At 41.0% G+C, this 15381-nt stretch overlaps 2 protein-coding genes across 2 annotated transcripts; one reads left to right on the forward strand and one right to left on the reverse strand.

Moving 5' to 3' along the window:
* The first annotated feature begins 6 nt into the window (after positions 1 to 6).
* Positions 7 to 4229, forward strand: slc25a55a (solute carrier family 25 member 55a). The gene is made up of 9 exons (XM_020623848.1): positions 7 to 96; positions 379 to 504; positions 743 to 798; positions 2023 to 2113; positions 2194 to 2312; positions 2427 to 2622; positions 2726 to 2880; positions 2964 to 3039; positions 3134 to 4229. The coding sequence occupies exons 1-9, from the start codon at positions 77 to 79 to the stop codon at positions 3291 to 3293; spliced, it is 999 nt and encodes a 332-aa protein (XP_020479504.1). The 5' UTR covers positions 7 to 76; the 3' UTR covers positions 3294 to 4229.
* Positions 4230 to 4339: 110 nt separating this feature from the next.
* On the reverse strand, positions 4340 to 15293 carry tspan2a (tetraspanin 2a). The gene is made up of 8 exons (XM_020613726.1): positions 15024 to 15293; positions 11962 to 12064; positions 7796 to 7893; positions 7040 to 7114; positions 6852 to 6944; positions 6696 to 6770; positions 6432 to 6515; positions 4340 to 6293 (listed from the first exon to the last, which is right to left on the reverse strand). Exons 1-8 carry the CDS (start codon positions 15111 to 15113, stop codon positions 6228 to 6230), a joined length of 684 nt encoding a protein of 227 aa, XP_020469382.1. The 5' UTR covers positions 15114 to 15293; the 3' UTR covers positions 4340 to 6227.
* Between the last annotated feature and the right edge of the window lie 88 nt (positions 15294 to 15381).

Here is a 15381-nt window from a genome sequence, read left to right on the forward strand (position 1 = left end):
CTCTTCACTAATTTGACAGAACAACACTTGGGTCCACATCACTTTCTGACATAATCTATCTTCACTTACTTCAGTCATGTCTCAGCAGCAGATCAGGTGAGTCTTGCCTATTCTCTATATAATATGATAAGACACGTGTAATTATAAGTTCGTCAATATTTGCACTGATAGAAAATTACTCACAATGAGATAAAAAAAAAAAAGGCTAGTAGTTGAGACTAAAGCGATTAATCATTAAAGTGGTTGGCAATGACTTTTTTTTTTGTTTGACTAATCAGTTCTGCCTCAATTGTATTTTATTTTTTTCTTTTTCATCATGTTATACTTTAAGGTTGATTTTTATAACTAAATGTCATCACGCCTTCTGTCATCTTTCAGCCTTCCAGCCAAGCTCATTAATGGCGGTATTGCCGGCATTGTTGGGGTCACTTGTGTCTTCCCCATTGACTTGGCAAAGACCAGGTTGCAGAATCAGAGACAAGGTCAGCAGGTCTACAAGAACATGTGAGTATTTCTAGTCCTGACTTGATAAACCATGATGACTAATTTATCCTTTTCATACCTTTCCAGTTAGGTCAGCCAAATGATTTGACATTCCTTTGTATGGAAGTTTACTGACTCTTGTTACTCTGGCTTTATGATGACTAAATGACATAATTAAGATTTGTCAAATGTATTTCTTTGGCCAACTCTGTTTAATGTGCTCATACTGATGCATTTTTCTTGTTTCTTTGTTCTGCAGGATGGACTGCCTTGTCAAAACAGTTCGATCTGAAGGCTACTTTGGCATGTACAGAGGTAAGGCGTCTGTCATCCAAGTTTTAAGAATTAATAGGCTATAAAGTGTTGAAGAGGATTAAGTGCAGGAGAGGGTAAGGCCCTTCTGTAGTGAGGTCGGACATGATTTGATTACTACTGGGTATATTTAATCTTTACTGAGGGCTAAGGTAGTGTTTGTCACTGCATGGTTTTCTTAATTTACTTAATATACAGTTGGAACAAGCTGTAAAAGAGAAGGAGCTAAAGCTGTTCTCGCACAAAAACGATTCTATGGCTTTAATCTAATAGCATACATGCAGTCATTAGGAAAAAAGCATGTCCTGTTTAATTATCAGCTAATTGATTTTAATGTAGAAAAAAAAAGTAAAATCTTGTGGCTGTAGTTTGAGGTAAATAGAGGCCTTTAGTCTGGGTCTCTGCTTGTGTGAGGAAAGCTTTGTTTGCATCTGTGTTTTTCATATTACAGACTTGGGTCCCCCTGGGATATTGAAGGCTAGCCGATAAGGCGCAGCCACGCTGGAGGCAAATCATTAATGGTTTTTACAATATTGCTCTATTTAAAACTATGGGCGCAAGTTTTTGTTTTGCCTTCTGTTTGTTCTGTAATTTGACTCCTTGTCAGTAACTACTTGGCTGTCTCTTCACTGTCATGGATCCTCCGTTTTCTAGACTGTGAATTGTGTCCTTTCAGACTTTGGTTAATCTTGCAAATGCATCTGTCAGTGAACCATTGAGATGGACTCGCAGACTGCTTTCCAAGTTTGCCCAAAGTCAGTGCACGCAGTACATAGTCAAGGATTCAGTCTGTCCTGTCACTAACATCTCCATTTCTCTTGTCTGTTGTTGTCATCCTTAACCTACTCGCTGACCTGTGGCCTTTCTGTAGACAGATTTCCTTCAAGTTTTCTCAACTTAAATTGGCCCTGTTTCATAAACTGACTTACTATATTTCAGTCGTGATCTTTACATGTGCTCTGAGGTTCATTAACCTCCTGTGTCTTGTCTTTTGCTTCTTTGTCATTCTAAAACTCATTTTTGGTTTCTCTTGACACCACCCCCCTTCATCTTTATTACTTCAGTTACTGTGAACTGAGAATTTATCTCATCTGTGTAGATTTGCTAAACAATGGATTAGTTGCATTCTGGCATTGTAAATGATAGTGGTGGGGAATGTTTTGTACATGTACTATGTAAAACAAAGATTGCAACTTCAGCTCTAATTGTGTTTGTTTTTCTCCCCAGGTGCTGCTGTCAATCTGACCCTGGTTACCCCTGAGAAGGCAATTAAGCTAGCGGCTAATGACTTCTTCCGCCATCACCTTGCCAAAAATGGGTAAGTAAACATGTGGAATCATTGAATCAAAATGCTGTATCCCATTATATATGTTGCTTAATTATTTTCCTGTCTAACAGAAAGGGGCTTACAGTGTTCAAAGAGATGCTGGCAGGGTGTGGCGCAGGCATGTGCCAGGTCATTATCACCACACCCATGGAAATGCTCAAGATACAGCTACAGGATGCAGGCAGGCTGGGTGAGAGAGCTAGAAGTTTTACACTTGCTGTCAGTTGTACTTATTTTACTCAGTGCCAGCCTTCACCCCAGTCTCACTGTGTATATTAATGTGCATGGTGTCTTTTCTCTAAAGCGGCCCAGCAGCAGAAACCAGTCATGATGTCCCCCACCAAGCTGCTGGCCACAAACACCGTGCTTAGCCGCGCCTACAACTCTGGTGCAGTGGCCTCAGCACCACGAGCTGTGTCAGCCACACAGATCGCAAAGGAACTGCTTCAAACCCAGGGTATCCCGGGACTCTACAAAGGTCTAGGGGCGACACTGATGAGGTATTCTTCTTCTTCACTCCTGAACTGGAAGCAAACTTGCTAAACCAGTTTCTTTTGTATGTATAGTTCAGTTTGAAACTGTTTTGTTTAATCTCTTTTTCAGGGACGTTCCATTTTCTGTTGTCTACTTCCCTTTGTTTGCCAACCTGAACCGCCTGGGCAAACCCAGTCCAGAGTCGTCGTCACCCTTCTACTGGGCTTTCTTCTCAGGCTGTGTGGCAGGATCTACTGCTGCAGTGGCTGTGAACCCCTGTGATGGTAAGTCTTCAGAGCCATGTCCTGTATAGCAGCAGCTCTGTAATGTTTCTGGAACCTTGTGTAATTTTCTTTTTTGGTTTCAGTGGTGAAGACCAGACTGCAGTCACTGAACAAAGGCTCCAGTGAGGAGATTTACAGTGGAGTTGTGGATTGTGTGAGGTGAGACAGTTGAGACATTCATTGTTGCACAGCCACCTTTAATTTTCTTCTTTGTTGCCTATCTGTAAATTAACCCACCTCTGTAACTCCACAGTAAAATCCTGCAGAAGGAGGGACCCTCTGCCTTCCTGAAAGGTGCAGGCTGCCGGGCTCTCGTCATTGCTCCTCTGTTCGGTATTGCACAGGTTATGTACTTTATCGGTGTTGGAGAATACATCCTGGACAACTCGCCTCTAAGGCTCTTGTCCCCATGAGACCATGTCGGCTTTGCTGACTGTCTATGCATAGGACCACCTTGAGTGTGAATGATGGAACAAGTGGCAGCCACATCCCACCAGTTTACAGCAAAACCAGTTAAACAAGTCTGGTCTAGTTGAGTTACACTTTGTAAGGACCTCTCACTTCATCTTCTGTATGGTCTGACAGCTGTGTAGCACTGAAACACTATAGTGACCTACTCAGTATGTTTGCACTTGAAGTTCTTGGCCTTACTGGGTTGTGGGACTCAGTTGCGGTGTCATGGTTCTGAGAGAGTCCTCTTCCATTTCCCTCTGTGAGGGAGGGCGCTCACTGCAATCAGTAAGACATTTTAGTTTTCTTCCATGCTAACATGTTCCATATTATTTTAAAATGCTGAACATGAGCCTGTGATACCTTTCTTTGTATGTTTTTCCTTCCTTTTCCATCCGTCTCATGTTACAAAGCCTTCCAAGTTTCGAACAAAGGCTTTTGACGGGGGAAATACATTGGACCCAATTACACAACTTGTTGGAAGGGTTCTTTTTGTTGTTGTTGTTGTGTTTTTTTTTTTAGTAATGGAGTGTACATGAAGCTTTTACTGACATGGGACCATAAGGTTTGCAAAATCATAAATAGCCTCCTGTTACATATTTGATTTTAGCCCTACCATTGTCTAGCAGTCTGTGAACCACTTTTATATCTTTCTGTCTGGAAGAAAAACTTGAGATGCATTCATGCACATTATATATGTTTGTGTACATAACGCTCATATGCTACACATGGATACCTACGAGTTCCTTTTGGTGTATGCCTTACCAGAGCAGAGTAGCATTTTTCTCTCGATGCTCTGGGCAAAAAAAAAATTACTGTGACCATGTTAACAATGACTGTTACTATACTTTGTGATGGTTTTTGTACATGCTATGCATTAAAATTAGCAATGCACTTAACAGTGTTTAGTGTTCATTCTCATGAATAAGTGAACATGGATCATGGCAAAGGTGAAGGGAAATGTATTCAGTTAAATGAAGGGGATACACAAAGTAACCAAAGCTGCATCAAGAGTTTCTTTATTAAACAAGTGCAGAGGCATAACATCAACTATATTCTACTTATGTGGACATTTGTGCTGCTTTATGACACCTTGTTTGAATGTGTGTTAAACCCGCAGCTAAGATCATGACAGTGGCAGCTGCTGCAACAAAGGCAGTAACAAAAGCATTTGTGTGGAGACAAAAGTATGCAAATAGACCACAGTCAGAATAAAGACTTGGTCAGGTGTGTATTTATACTGAAGTCTGTATGATGCACTTGAATGTTAGTTCGTCACCTTAAACGCAGCTTGACAAACAACTTTAACACATTGTCCAAAAGCTTCCAGCCGCACCCTATGGACATCCTCCACAGCGTTTCTCAGTGTGTTTGAGCAGTAAGTGGGCGTTGTGGGTTCTGTCTGTCATATGGCCGCATTTTGTTTCCTGCATTTGTCAGCATGACTTGACTCCAGGTGTATTACTGTGCTGCCACCATTTCATGTCAGCGAGCCTGTACAAAGTGCTGATGTGTTCAGGAACCAGTGAAAACCACAAATTTTGCAATCGGCCGTCTGCAAAGCAGACTAGTGACTCAACACTTCAAAAGTGGGAAACAAAACAGCCAAACGTTAATAAAAGCACCCACATGTTTTTTATTATGGTTATCAGTATGACATAACCTATATTATTCTATATTTCACATCGTATTGGCACACCAAGAACATGTACATCCACAATAAGTCAGAAAATGCAAACTAGCTCAGTTACTTTTCACACATGCACCAGAAGTGCCCAGGATGCAGTTATCTTTTAGATTATTTAGAGATTTTCAGAGTGGCAGTTTATCATCAGACCTTCCTAACCCTTTGGTTTGATATCATTTCTACACTTCCTCTATTGTTGCTAAATAGAAATACTTGAGAGTGGCAACGGAGCAAACACAGTCGCAGTATCACAATAAGTAGTACAGTAGCTGGAGGCTTGTTTGTGGGACTATAGAGGCACAAAATGGAAATTCACGCAGCAAAGGTAGGCTAGTCTTCAAAACATTTAAGCACACAAAGTATGATTGGCATTAGGCCTATAAATGGTGTAAAAGGACCAGAAAGGGCACAGAATAACAAATGTTAACAGCAGATCTGTAAAATAGGTATTTACAGCAAATACTCCTCAGTCAAGACATTCTGTGTCAAATAAGGTGGACTGTGTTGCACTAGCGGAGCCAGAAATCGTGTGGGTAGGGCTACAGAAAATAGGGTGGGCCTCTTCCAAGACCATTACCTTGGTGATACCAGCCCAAATCACACAATTACAACCATACCTGCCTATTTTTTCAGCAGTTTATTACAAACTGTGGCATTACTGGCACCAAGACGAACAAAGAAAAATGGCCCAACAGCATGTCAAATGCACGATGCACCACATAACCACACACGTGCACACCTGATTGGGTGGGCCCAGACCCACCCACTCAGAACCCAGGCCCACCCCCAGCTGTGCGGCTGCTGTGTTGTAGCTACAGTGCAGTGCTGTCGCCTCTGCAGTGTGGCAGCAGTGTAACAGAAACGTGTTAAAACCAGGGAATGTCAGAGTCGTGCAAAAGCAAGAGTGCATGTTTTGGAATGTAAGAGAGAAAAAATTGAATGTTTCAGTGCTGGTGGAGTTGAGGAGAAGGCGTAAAGATCCAGCGTATTGTGTTGAATGCGGCCTGCGGATAAGTGGGACTACTGGGATTTACTGTTGTTACTTGTGATATTCAGGAAACCTCCCCACCAGATCGATCTGAACTATAAGAAATGATGTTGAGTGTAACTTTGGTGTTTCCCCTTCTTATGCAGATGGATTGATTCTGAAGGGTTCAGTGAGCTTGTAGGGGTCTGGCTGGTGGAGGTGGGTGGGGGGTCAGCTCACCATTTATATAACCTCCCTGCTGTTCCTGATGGCACAACACAGAACCATACTGAAGATCATTCCCATTATCTGAAATCAGACACATTTGTCAGGCATGTTAATGCATTGAAGGCCTTGTATTTACCAGTATAATCAGCAACTTTAAGACAGAGACAACAACCTAAACAGTTATTTTTGTTTGATGAAGCTGAAGATGTAAATTCTCACCATTACTCCTGCAATCCCAATCCCAATGTATCCAATGATGTACAGCTTGTCATTGAAGAAGTTTGTTATAGCAGCCAAACAGTCCTGGCAACAACAACAAAACAATATACCATTTATATAGATAATTAAATAGTTAATTAATAGTCCTCTTGTGCATAATATAAGAAGTGATAAAACACATCAGGCAGCAGCAAATGTCATTTAAAATGATGCTATACCGCCGCCATGTGGGTGTAAAGTGTTATAACAGGCACAAGTGTTTACCTGTTTGCCCTGTGAAGAATCATCTTCACATTGTGTATTAGTGACGTCTGATTGGGAGGTTCCACAACAGTTGAGCTGTAGATGCAAAAGGAATGAAATGGTAACACAGGAGGCCACAGGAAGGAGATTAATGAATACAAGCTAAGCTTTACTCACAGTTTTGTGGTAAATAAGGGCTATTGCAGTGCCATTCGGACTAGTGACGTCATTGAAGGAGCTACTGTAAAACTTCTGGACTTCCTCAACAATCTGTTATTGGTAAAACATAAAAACAATACGTTACTTATGTGATGTCTTACATTTACATGTCATATTACAAAAATAGAATTAGTTAAACGCTGTACCTGCTCCTTGTTTAGGAATCCAAACACACCGGCGGCGACCTCTGCTCCAAAGATGATCAGAAGGCAAGCAAAGAACTGTAGAAGAGAAATGAGGCTTAGTACTGATTTTTAGTGAAGGCTGCCTTTTAATACTCAAAAGGGTTAAAGCAGTAATTTGGTACTACTTATAGGGAAAGTAGAAATGCCCCTGGAACAAGGCTCCATTTATACATTTATGCTTCATGAAACAAAAAAATGTGCCAGGTCTACATCATAAAATCAAACAACAAAAATCACATTTATTTATAAGTACATTTAAAACAACAGAGGTTGGCCAAATTTTTAAAATTGTGTTTATAAAAATTAAGTGACACAGCAAATAAACATGACAGCAACAGATAAAAAGCAGTAATAAGTAATAAATCAAGTAATAAAAGGAGACAGCTGAGAACATAGTTGCACTAAGAGTAAAAACCAGACTTTTCTTTAAACCAAAGTAAATATTCAATGGCTCTTTGTATTTATTAAATGATATGGTTGTCTGCAGACACATTTCACATTGCTTTCATCTGCTGTGCACTGACAAAAACCTCCTGATTATACTGGCAAATAACTGCAATAAATTAATTGAAAGTGTACTAATCAAACTCCCTTGTACTCTTTTGCTTTCTTTCTCTGAACCATCTTAGTAATTTTAGGAAATTATTTAATTAAACAGACCTGCAAAAAGCAGCATAACCATGAAACACGGCAGCACATGAGGCGACTCTAACTTACTGATGCCAGAAGACACTGAGACTCGCGTACGGCCCCAAAACAGCCAAAGAACCCAACGATCATCATCAAGCCTCCTGCACCAAGGAGGATGTACACAGCTGAGGAGAGAAAAGCACAGATGGAATAATGCTTTACAATGTGTACATCTGTAGAACAAAATTAACCAATTAAATAAACCACCAGTCATGTAATGTGCCTGATACAGGAATCTATAATCTAAACAGACTAGAAGACAAGAATCTCGTCATGGCGTGTTGGTGCTCACTGTCACGTGACTGCAGTTCACAGCCTGAGCTGAGGATGGCAGCAGGACCCAACTGCTTTCATGTTGAAGCAGAATCTATAACAGGACTGTTGTTGTGTTGGACTAGCAGCAGGAACGTGTAGGAGGAAACGTCTTTAGTAGCCTCCCACAATTCAGTGCAATTATCAACCTACTCCACTGCAGCCACTTTTTAAAGCTTTAAGTAAAGATGAAAGAAGATGATGTGTCCTCACTTGATAAATGTGAGATTAGAACTGGGGTACAGGCTGGTCTAGTAATCACTGTGCATCCAGGTATCGACTGTTGAGACAGTCCAGTAAGTTATAATGCTGAGTGTCCACAGTGGCCATCTGTCTGCCTCTGTCAGCGTAGTGAACAAAACAAGGCCGTGTCCTCCTGCAGGCAAACTCCTGCCCATCCGTACGTCTCCTTCTGACCCTGTGCACTAATACAATCATATCTAAATTCAATTTGGTTTTGATACATTAGCGTTGCCTCCAATAACTCTGACCTTGTGCATTCATGGTGCTGCAGGATAAATCACTAAAACAGATGGCATCTGTCTAGTACAAAAAAGGCAAATCTAATTTTTGGGGGTGTGATTGCTACAGAATTAGACTACATCCTCCACCATCTTAACCCTCTATGAGACAGGATGTCATCACCTCCCCGGACTGCTCCCCTGCTCCCAGCCCACACAACTGAGCCCTTCACACTGTAACTATACACCAATCCGGTCCCTGAGGTCCATGCTAAGGGTCTAATCAGTGACAGAGAGAGCAACCACTGCAGCAGTTTAATTAATTCACATGGGAGGAATGCAAGCTGTTGTTTTGCTGCCGTTGAACAAAAGGGGAGGTAAAGCAGAGGTGAACCGACAGCTGTGCTGAAGGGAGCTGGAAGCGAGGGACATGCTGCTTCAGAGAGGAGTGTTTGGGTTAGCAATGGAAAATACAATGGGCCAAGACAGCCTCCACTGTATATACAAAGTGTCTACACAGACCTGATCTTGGCTGCTGATATTTTCCATCTTTTCCATCACAGCCTGTGCACGTTTAGCGGCTCCTCTTAGTGAAACCACTGATACCTAGCAGACACTTGCCAACTGCACTTCCTCTTTGTTAAAACTGGTGACAGGTAGTGAGTGTAAGTTTCACTTTGTCTCTATTTTGTACAGTATATGCACATAATGGCTGTTTACACATTGGAGAAGAGCAACAGAGATGTCTCAGTGGAAAGTGAATCACCCACAGGGAATGCCGCCACTTGGCTTTGTTATGAGATCACTCTGTGTAGTCTCTTTGCTAGCAGTGCCTGTAAGCAGCGACCCTCCACCGTTCTGCTCAGGAAGCTCAAGCTGATGATTTAGTTTGTTGCTAAAGTTACTCTGTTAGATGATCAGTCACCTGCAGGAGCTTTAAGATAGGCAGATAAATTGATAAGGCACACTCTACTGCAGTTTGCTGTTGTCTAAAAGGACAGATAAAGACTTATGTGAGATGTACTTTGATCTTTTACTTAGGAAAGAGAAGCAATAAAACAAGGTAAAAGTTCTCCATAATTAAGACTCCATCAGTATTATAATCGACATTTGCTTCAGATAGCCAAAGTATGTGTCCACTATGTCGATAGGACTGTTTCAGTGTGCTATGATGAATAACTGGATTATTATTACTGATGCATTAATGAGTAAGTACCATTTTAATGTTGTAGCTGCTCAGGATGGACATTATTCTGGCAAATTAACTTACTGTTGCATTGATATAAGATGCTCATTTGTTTTGGATGTGAAATCTTAGAGACGACGTTTGACAATCTGGGCACTACTATTTGTTTACTTGCCATAAAATTAGCTGAGAAGGTAATACTACTGTTATGTCTGTGTTTTAAATATGAAGCCGCCACCACCAGCAGCCAGTTAGCTTAGCTTCGCTTAGAGACAACATGCACAGGGGAACAGCAAGCCTGACTCTGTCCACAGGTGACACAATCCACCTATCAACACCTCTAGAACCACTGACAAGCACATTGTCATGTCATCTTGGCCAGTAGAAGTGACTTCCTGCTGGTTTCCTAGGAACCTTGAGGTGATGACAAGCCTTCAGGGAGTTACTTCACCTGGCCAAGACATATTCCTGTAAATATAGTGGCACGAAAAGTACAACATTCTGAAATCCAGAGGAGTACAACCAGAGGAATATAGAAAAACTCAAGTAACCTGTAAAGTACAGGCAGCCACACGACTGTCACGGTCATACAGAAACAAAACATTGGACATTCAGAAAAAGGCTTGGTGATATTTGCATGTCAAATTAAACCACACTGGTCAGGAATGACCTCACCTACTGTGTTTTGCATGAACAGATAGCATAGACACATAGATGTCTGTTTTAGCTGGATAAAGTTTATGTTCTTCTATGTAGATTAAACCGCATTAATGTTGAGTTCATGCTGTGTTTTTTCTATTTAATAATGCTTGTTAGGCTTTATTCTTGGCAACGTGTCTCATGATAAAGACATTTGAATCCCAGTTGGACTGTTTTTGTGTTAGCTAAAGGTAAAAAAAACTAAGACTTTGTCTTTGATCCTTCTGTACTTTTTCCTCTTCCCATTTGAAAAGCTCACTCTGTGGAAATTAGCTCATAATGGCTGCTGCTAACAGAGTCTTTTGGACAGACTCCTGACACCTGCCTCACCCAACCTGCTACTTATGTCCTGAGGGAGGCAGCCACTTCCATGAAAGCACAGCAGAGAGCTGATGAAGTGAAGTCACCATTTTAGGTCATGGTCTCAACCCGAGGAACAAGAATAGGCTTCATTCTAATCATCTGCTCCTACGCAGCGTGAGAGAGGGAGAGAGGGCCTATTGTATGGAGTCCTGCAATACTACTTCACACTGAAGGGCATTTGTCTCATCTACTGTATGTTTTAATCATCTAGTGTGCATTTGACTGGGAGCTTTGTAAAGGAGCTCTTCGTTCAGTATCAGTCAAAAGCCAACTGAGTGCAAAGTGCTTCAACCTTAGAGGATATTTCAGCATAGAGATGCAGCTGTTCGGTCAGACGCTCCGCTCCATTTGTCACCGTTTGTTCATGTCTGATATCTATAGCCCATAAACCAGACCACTAACACTAACTGTGCATATCATGAATCATTTCTGTTTTCACTTCCCTTCTGCACATACCGCCATCCAACGTGTGAGTGGTCTGAAAATTCAAAACAGAGAAAGATTTCCCCCTTAAACAAATGATGGCTAGGCTACTCCGGAAGGCGTAGAGAGAAGAGAGGAACCATAAAGGAGTGAGAGTAAAATGTGCCTGTTCTGCGGTCATCACTGTTCAGAAACACCTGCAGTTAAAATGGCAGGGAATCCCCTGGGAAGTTAACAACAAACCAATAAGACGTGTGTGGTGCAGCCCTGCTGAGGGCATCGTTTTGTAAAAATAAATGAAAAGGACAAAAAAAAAGAGCTTTTTTTACACCTGAAATTGTGTATTAATCTTTCTACCTGCTTTGTATCTTTTGTTTCACACTATGCTCGTTGCATCAAGACTTTAGGAGGAAGTCGGCACCATAGCATTCAATTTCTTACATCTGAATAAAATGTGAGTAGCTTTGTGGCTCATAAAATCCAAATGTGACTTAAACCTTCCGTATATTGCACATTTCTTGTATGAAAAAAAGGCTAACTGCGGTCCATATCTACAATGTTGAAGAGAGGTGGATACCCACTGAACTGGCACTATTAATTTATGAAATGCACTTTATTAAATGGATAGTGTCCATCAGTGTCCATCACAAGAAAGGAACTAACTTAACTGACTGTACTATCTAATGTTGTATTATATAATGTCATATTAATGTAAGGTGTGATTGGAACTTGCAGAAGCTGTGACGTACCTATGAAGAAGGAGTCCGGGGCTTCATTGCCTGTCAGCAGCTCCACTGTTTCTGGGTCAAACCTGAGCCAAAGTCCCACAGCCAGCACCAACAAGCCCGACAGCTGAGGAGCGGTACACACTACATTAATGTTCTTGCCATAATTACACACATTTGCAAAATAACTGCACAATTTTACAACAAATATGACTGGGTTCTAATTGATATATTTGTTGATAAACTCTCAGAGTTGTGACACATTTGCTCAGAAATCATTCACAGTTACACAACTCTAAAAATATTTTCATAAAGTCAGCTGTTTTCAATGTATAATACAAACCATGGAATAACCTGATATGCTGAGGTTTAGACCAAGCTAAAAAGCAGAATAGCAGGTGTGATGTTCCTGATGAGTTTTTAACAACACTCAGAGGACATCGTGCTCCGATCCAGAAATAAACCAGTCGTCTGAAACCAAGGTGTCACTGTGAGAAGGATGATGATGCCTCTGACTTTCCAGACACACCTAAAAACCACCACTATTATATTTAGGTAAAAGACAGCTGAGGCATTTTAATATTTATATCTGGTATAATTTGCCAAAGGATAATTCCTTTTGTCACTATTTTTATATCATGTGAAATGATTCTTTTAAACACATCCAAATGAGAACAAATGATTAACAGGTTAAAGACCTAAATTAGTTCCAACATTTCTTTGTTATAGTACCAATGTCATGTTATCATAATGCAGCTCAACAAATCCTTTAAACCTTTAACTGTGGACTGAAGTATACAGAATCACACCATTCAGTGGAAAAAAGACCAAACTATTCTGTTAAGTCTATGAGTCCTGGCTTCATTCAGAACTAACAAGTGGAATGTCTGCAGTGCTATTAAAAATGATTGACAAAGGAAGACTGCAGCACCTTGTAGAAGCTGCCAATCTTTCCTTATGGCCTGTCAAAGTATCATATCTTAACACCAGCATCACCATCAGCATCATTGGTCCGCCTCCCATGGTGCGTTTCAGCCACAGGCTGTGCCAGTCTCACAACGCCTGGGTGATGTAACTCACACTGGCATTGGCTGCTCATTTGGCTCTACACCCCAAAATGACAGCGTACTGTACGCCTCTTTTGGCTCCAACCACAACGGCGCTGCTTTCACTCCCTAAACTGTTAAACAAAGAGGCCGCTGTCTGTTTGGGTGACACAAGTGATCATTTTACAAAGCACACACAAGTCAGTGCAGCCACTTAAATTCATATATACTGTAAAACATCTGTATCTATTGCAGCCAACTGAAAGAGGCTAGAACATACAACTAGTCAACCAACATAAAAATGTATCACATAACCTGTTTTCAACCAAAACGCTAAACATGACCTTGTTACAGATTATCAGTAGTGACCATTTATTGCTTTTCTTTGTTTTAGGTGATAGAAAACTTTATCTCTTTGGTGTTGGGGCTATTTTCTAAGTAAAGCAAAGCAATTCAAAGATGTCACCTTCGGCTTTAGGTGATATGCATTTTTCACTATTGATATTTATAAACTAAAATAAGGTGGCCCCAATTTGGAAAAACACAATAACATTTCAGAAAACACAACAACGTGGTGTCCCAACTCCATGGCTACAAACCTCTAATGACAACAAATGCACCAAATTCATTTATTCATTTACTGTATTTATTCCACCTGCCTACATGCAGTGCACAGTGGCCTTGAGGTGCACCGCAACATATCAGAAAACAAAACAACATTTCAACAACAAATAAATAATTAAATATAATAAAAACACTGCATTTCACAAATGTTTAAAAACTGTTACGCTTTGTCTGCTTTCTGTAACGTGGTGTTTTACACCTCAGGGCCACCATGAAAAAGATTAAATAAGAAAATCATTAGCAGATTATTGGTAATAAAAGTCATCAATAGCCCTGCACCAACAGCATATTTCATATGACTGGTTATATGTATTTAACAATTCACAGATTATGAAATTAAATGTAGCTCTGATGCTGGATAAACACAAGGAAGGACTTGTAAACAAACAAACAAACAAACAAAAATACACGTGCATCTACATCGGAATTTGGTGTTTTTGTTATTATCAGGGGTTTGTGACAACTCCAAGAGTCTGCAAGATAAATGATAGGTTGTGAGCTGATTAACTGTACAGGAAGGCAAAAAAACAGAATTAAATGAAATTAAATAACATAAAAAAATAAAAACACTTTCTACTATATTTTGTTTTATGGGGTCACAACCCAGACAACTTACAAACCACTGCTCTAAAGCATATTTACTAAATGAGTGGACCCACCATCTAGACAGATAACCTGACATAATTCCAGATGGTAACTCACTGCAGAGCAAATCCCAGCTGGAGGAGCCTCTGCTGCCAGCAGGGCCACAGACAGGTGCCCCTACCTGAGCAAAGCTTCTGTAGAATAACAGCCCGAATTAAAAACCCTCCGAGATGTGCCTACAACAGATTAACCCTGTCTGTAAAAGCATACACTCCCTGCACTCCCAGACTTGTAACAAGAAAGTCTCAGCACACACGATCTGAACAGTGGGTGTGTTGGAAAAGTGCAACACACTGCACTGGTGTACACTGCAGCATGGCACGATACAGCCGAAATCAATCATATCAGTGTTCATATTTAGGGCGCACACGCTCTTACTGGGTGTGCTCATTAATTATTAAAACATTTCATAGCGGATGCTCTGACAGCAGTAAAAGGCTATTAGCGCTTTATAATGGATTCAAATGAAAAGCTGAACAGTTGTGTTGGCAGGACAGGTGGCTGGATGAAGTCTGCACGATTCGGTTCTCTACTGAATAACGAATCCAGACTACTTAAAAGCCACAAATAACGACATCGATAGACTGTTGAACATAAACACTACAATAAGGTGAAGCACTAACGGGTTAAATTGCTGGAAAATCACTTAAATGAATGCATTTAACCAATAATGGCTAAAAAATAAAGATGATCAGGCTCTTCCAACATTAGGTTAATTTTAAAATAGCTCTACTGTTGTTCCCACGCAAAACCATTGTGGAGCAGACTTACCCAGAAGATGAAGTTGAAGATGAAAAGCAGATATTTCACACATTTCATCCCACCCTGCACTTTGCTCATGGTGCCACCTGATTTGTCCATTATCTCCGATCTAACGCGCGACGCCCTCTGAACGCTCTTATTTTGCAAATCCTCGCTTCTTCCAGTTGAACATCAATCCATGCAATGATGACGAGCTGCACCGCTACACCGTCCAAACACGAAAACATGCGCACAAAGCTGCACAGGTTGCCGCTGCGCGCTCCGTGGCACCACCCATCGGCGTGATGCGTGGTGGGCGCTGAGCGACCCAAGGCGGGGCTCAGGGACGGGATGGGACCCTCGAGGGAGGCTCCTGGAGCTCCGCCAA

This window comes from Monopterus albus, unplaced genomic scaffold (assembly GCF_001952655.1).
Source record: "Monopterus albus unplaced genomic scaffold, M_albus_1.0 scaffold1.1, whole genome shotgun sequence".
In the NCBI taxonomy this organism is placed as follows: Eukaryota; Metazoa; Chordata; class Actinopteri; order Synbranchiformes; family Synbranchidae; genus Monopterus; species Monopterus albus.

Bases quoted from the DNA above. Each gene is read 5' to 3' on its own strand.
- slc25a55a (XM_020623848.1), top strand. From the start codon at position 77: ATGTCTCAGCAGCAGATCAG. The intron at 97-378 runs GTGAGTCTTGCC...GTCATCTTTCAG, and splicing joins ATGTCTCAGCAGCAGATCAG to CCTTCCAGCCAAGCTCATTA. The intron at 2,114-2,193 runs GTAAGTAAACAT...CCTGTCTAACAG, and splicing joins CATCACCTTGCCAAAAATGG to AAAGGGGCTTACAGTGTTCA.
- tspan2a (XM_020613726.1), bottom strand. From the start codon at position 15,113: ATGGACAAATCAGGTGGCACCATGAGCAAAGTGCAGGGTGGGATGAAA. The intron at 6,945-7,039 runs GTACAGCGTTTA...TACCAATAACAG, and splicing joins GATTCCTAAACAAGGAGCAG to ATTGTTGAGGAAGTCCAGAA. The intron at 6,294-6,431 runs GTGAGAATTTAC...GTCTGATTTCAG, and splicing joins TTGGGATTGCAGGAGTAATG to ATAATGGGAATGATCTTCAG.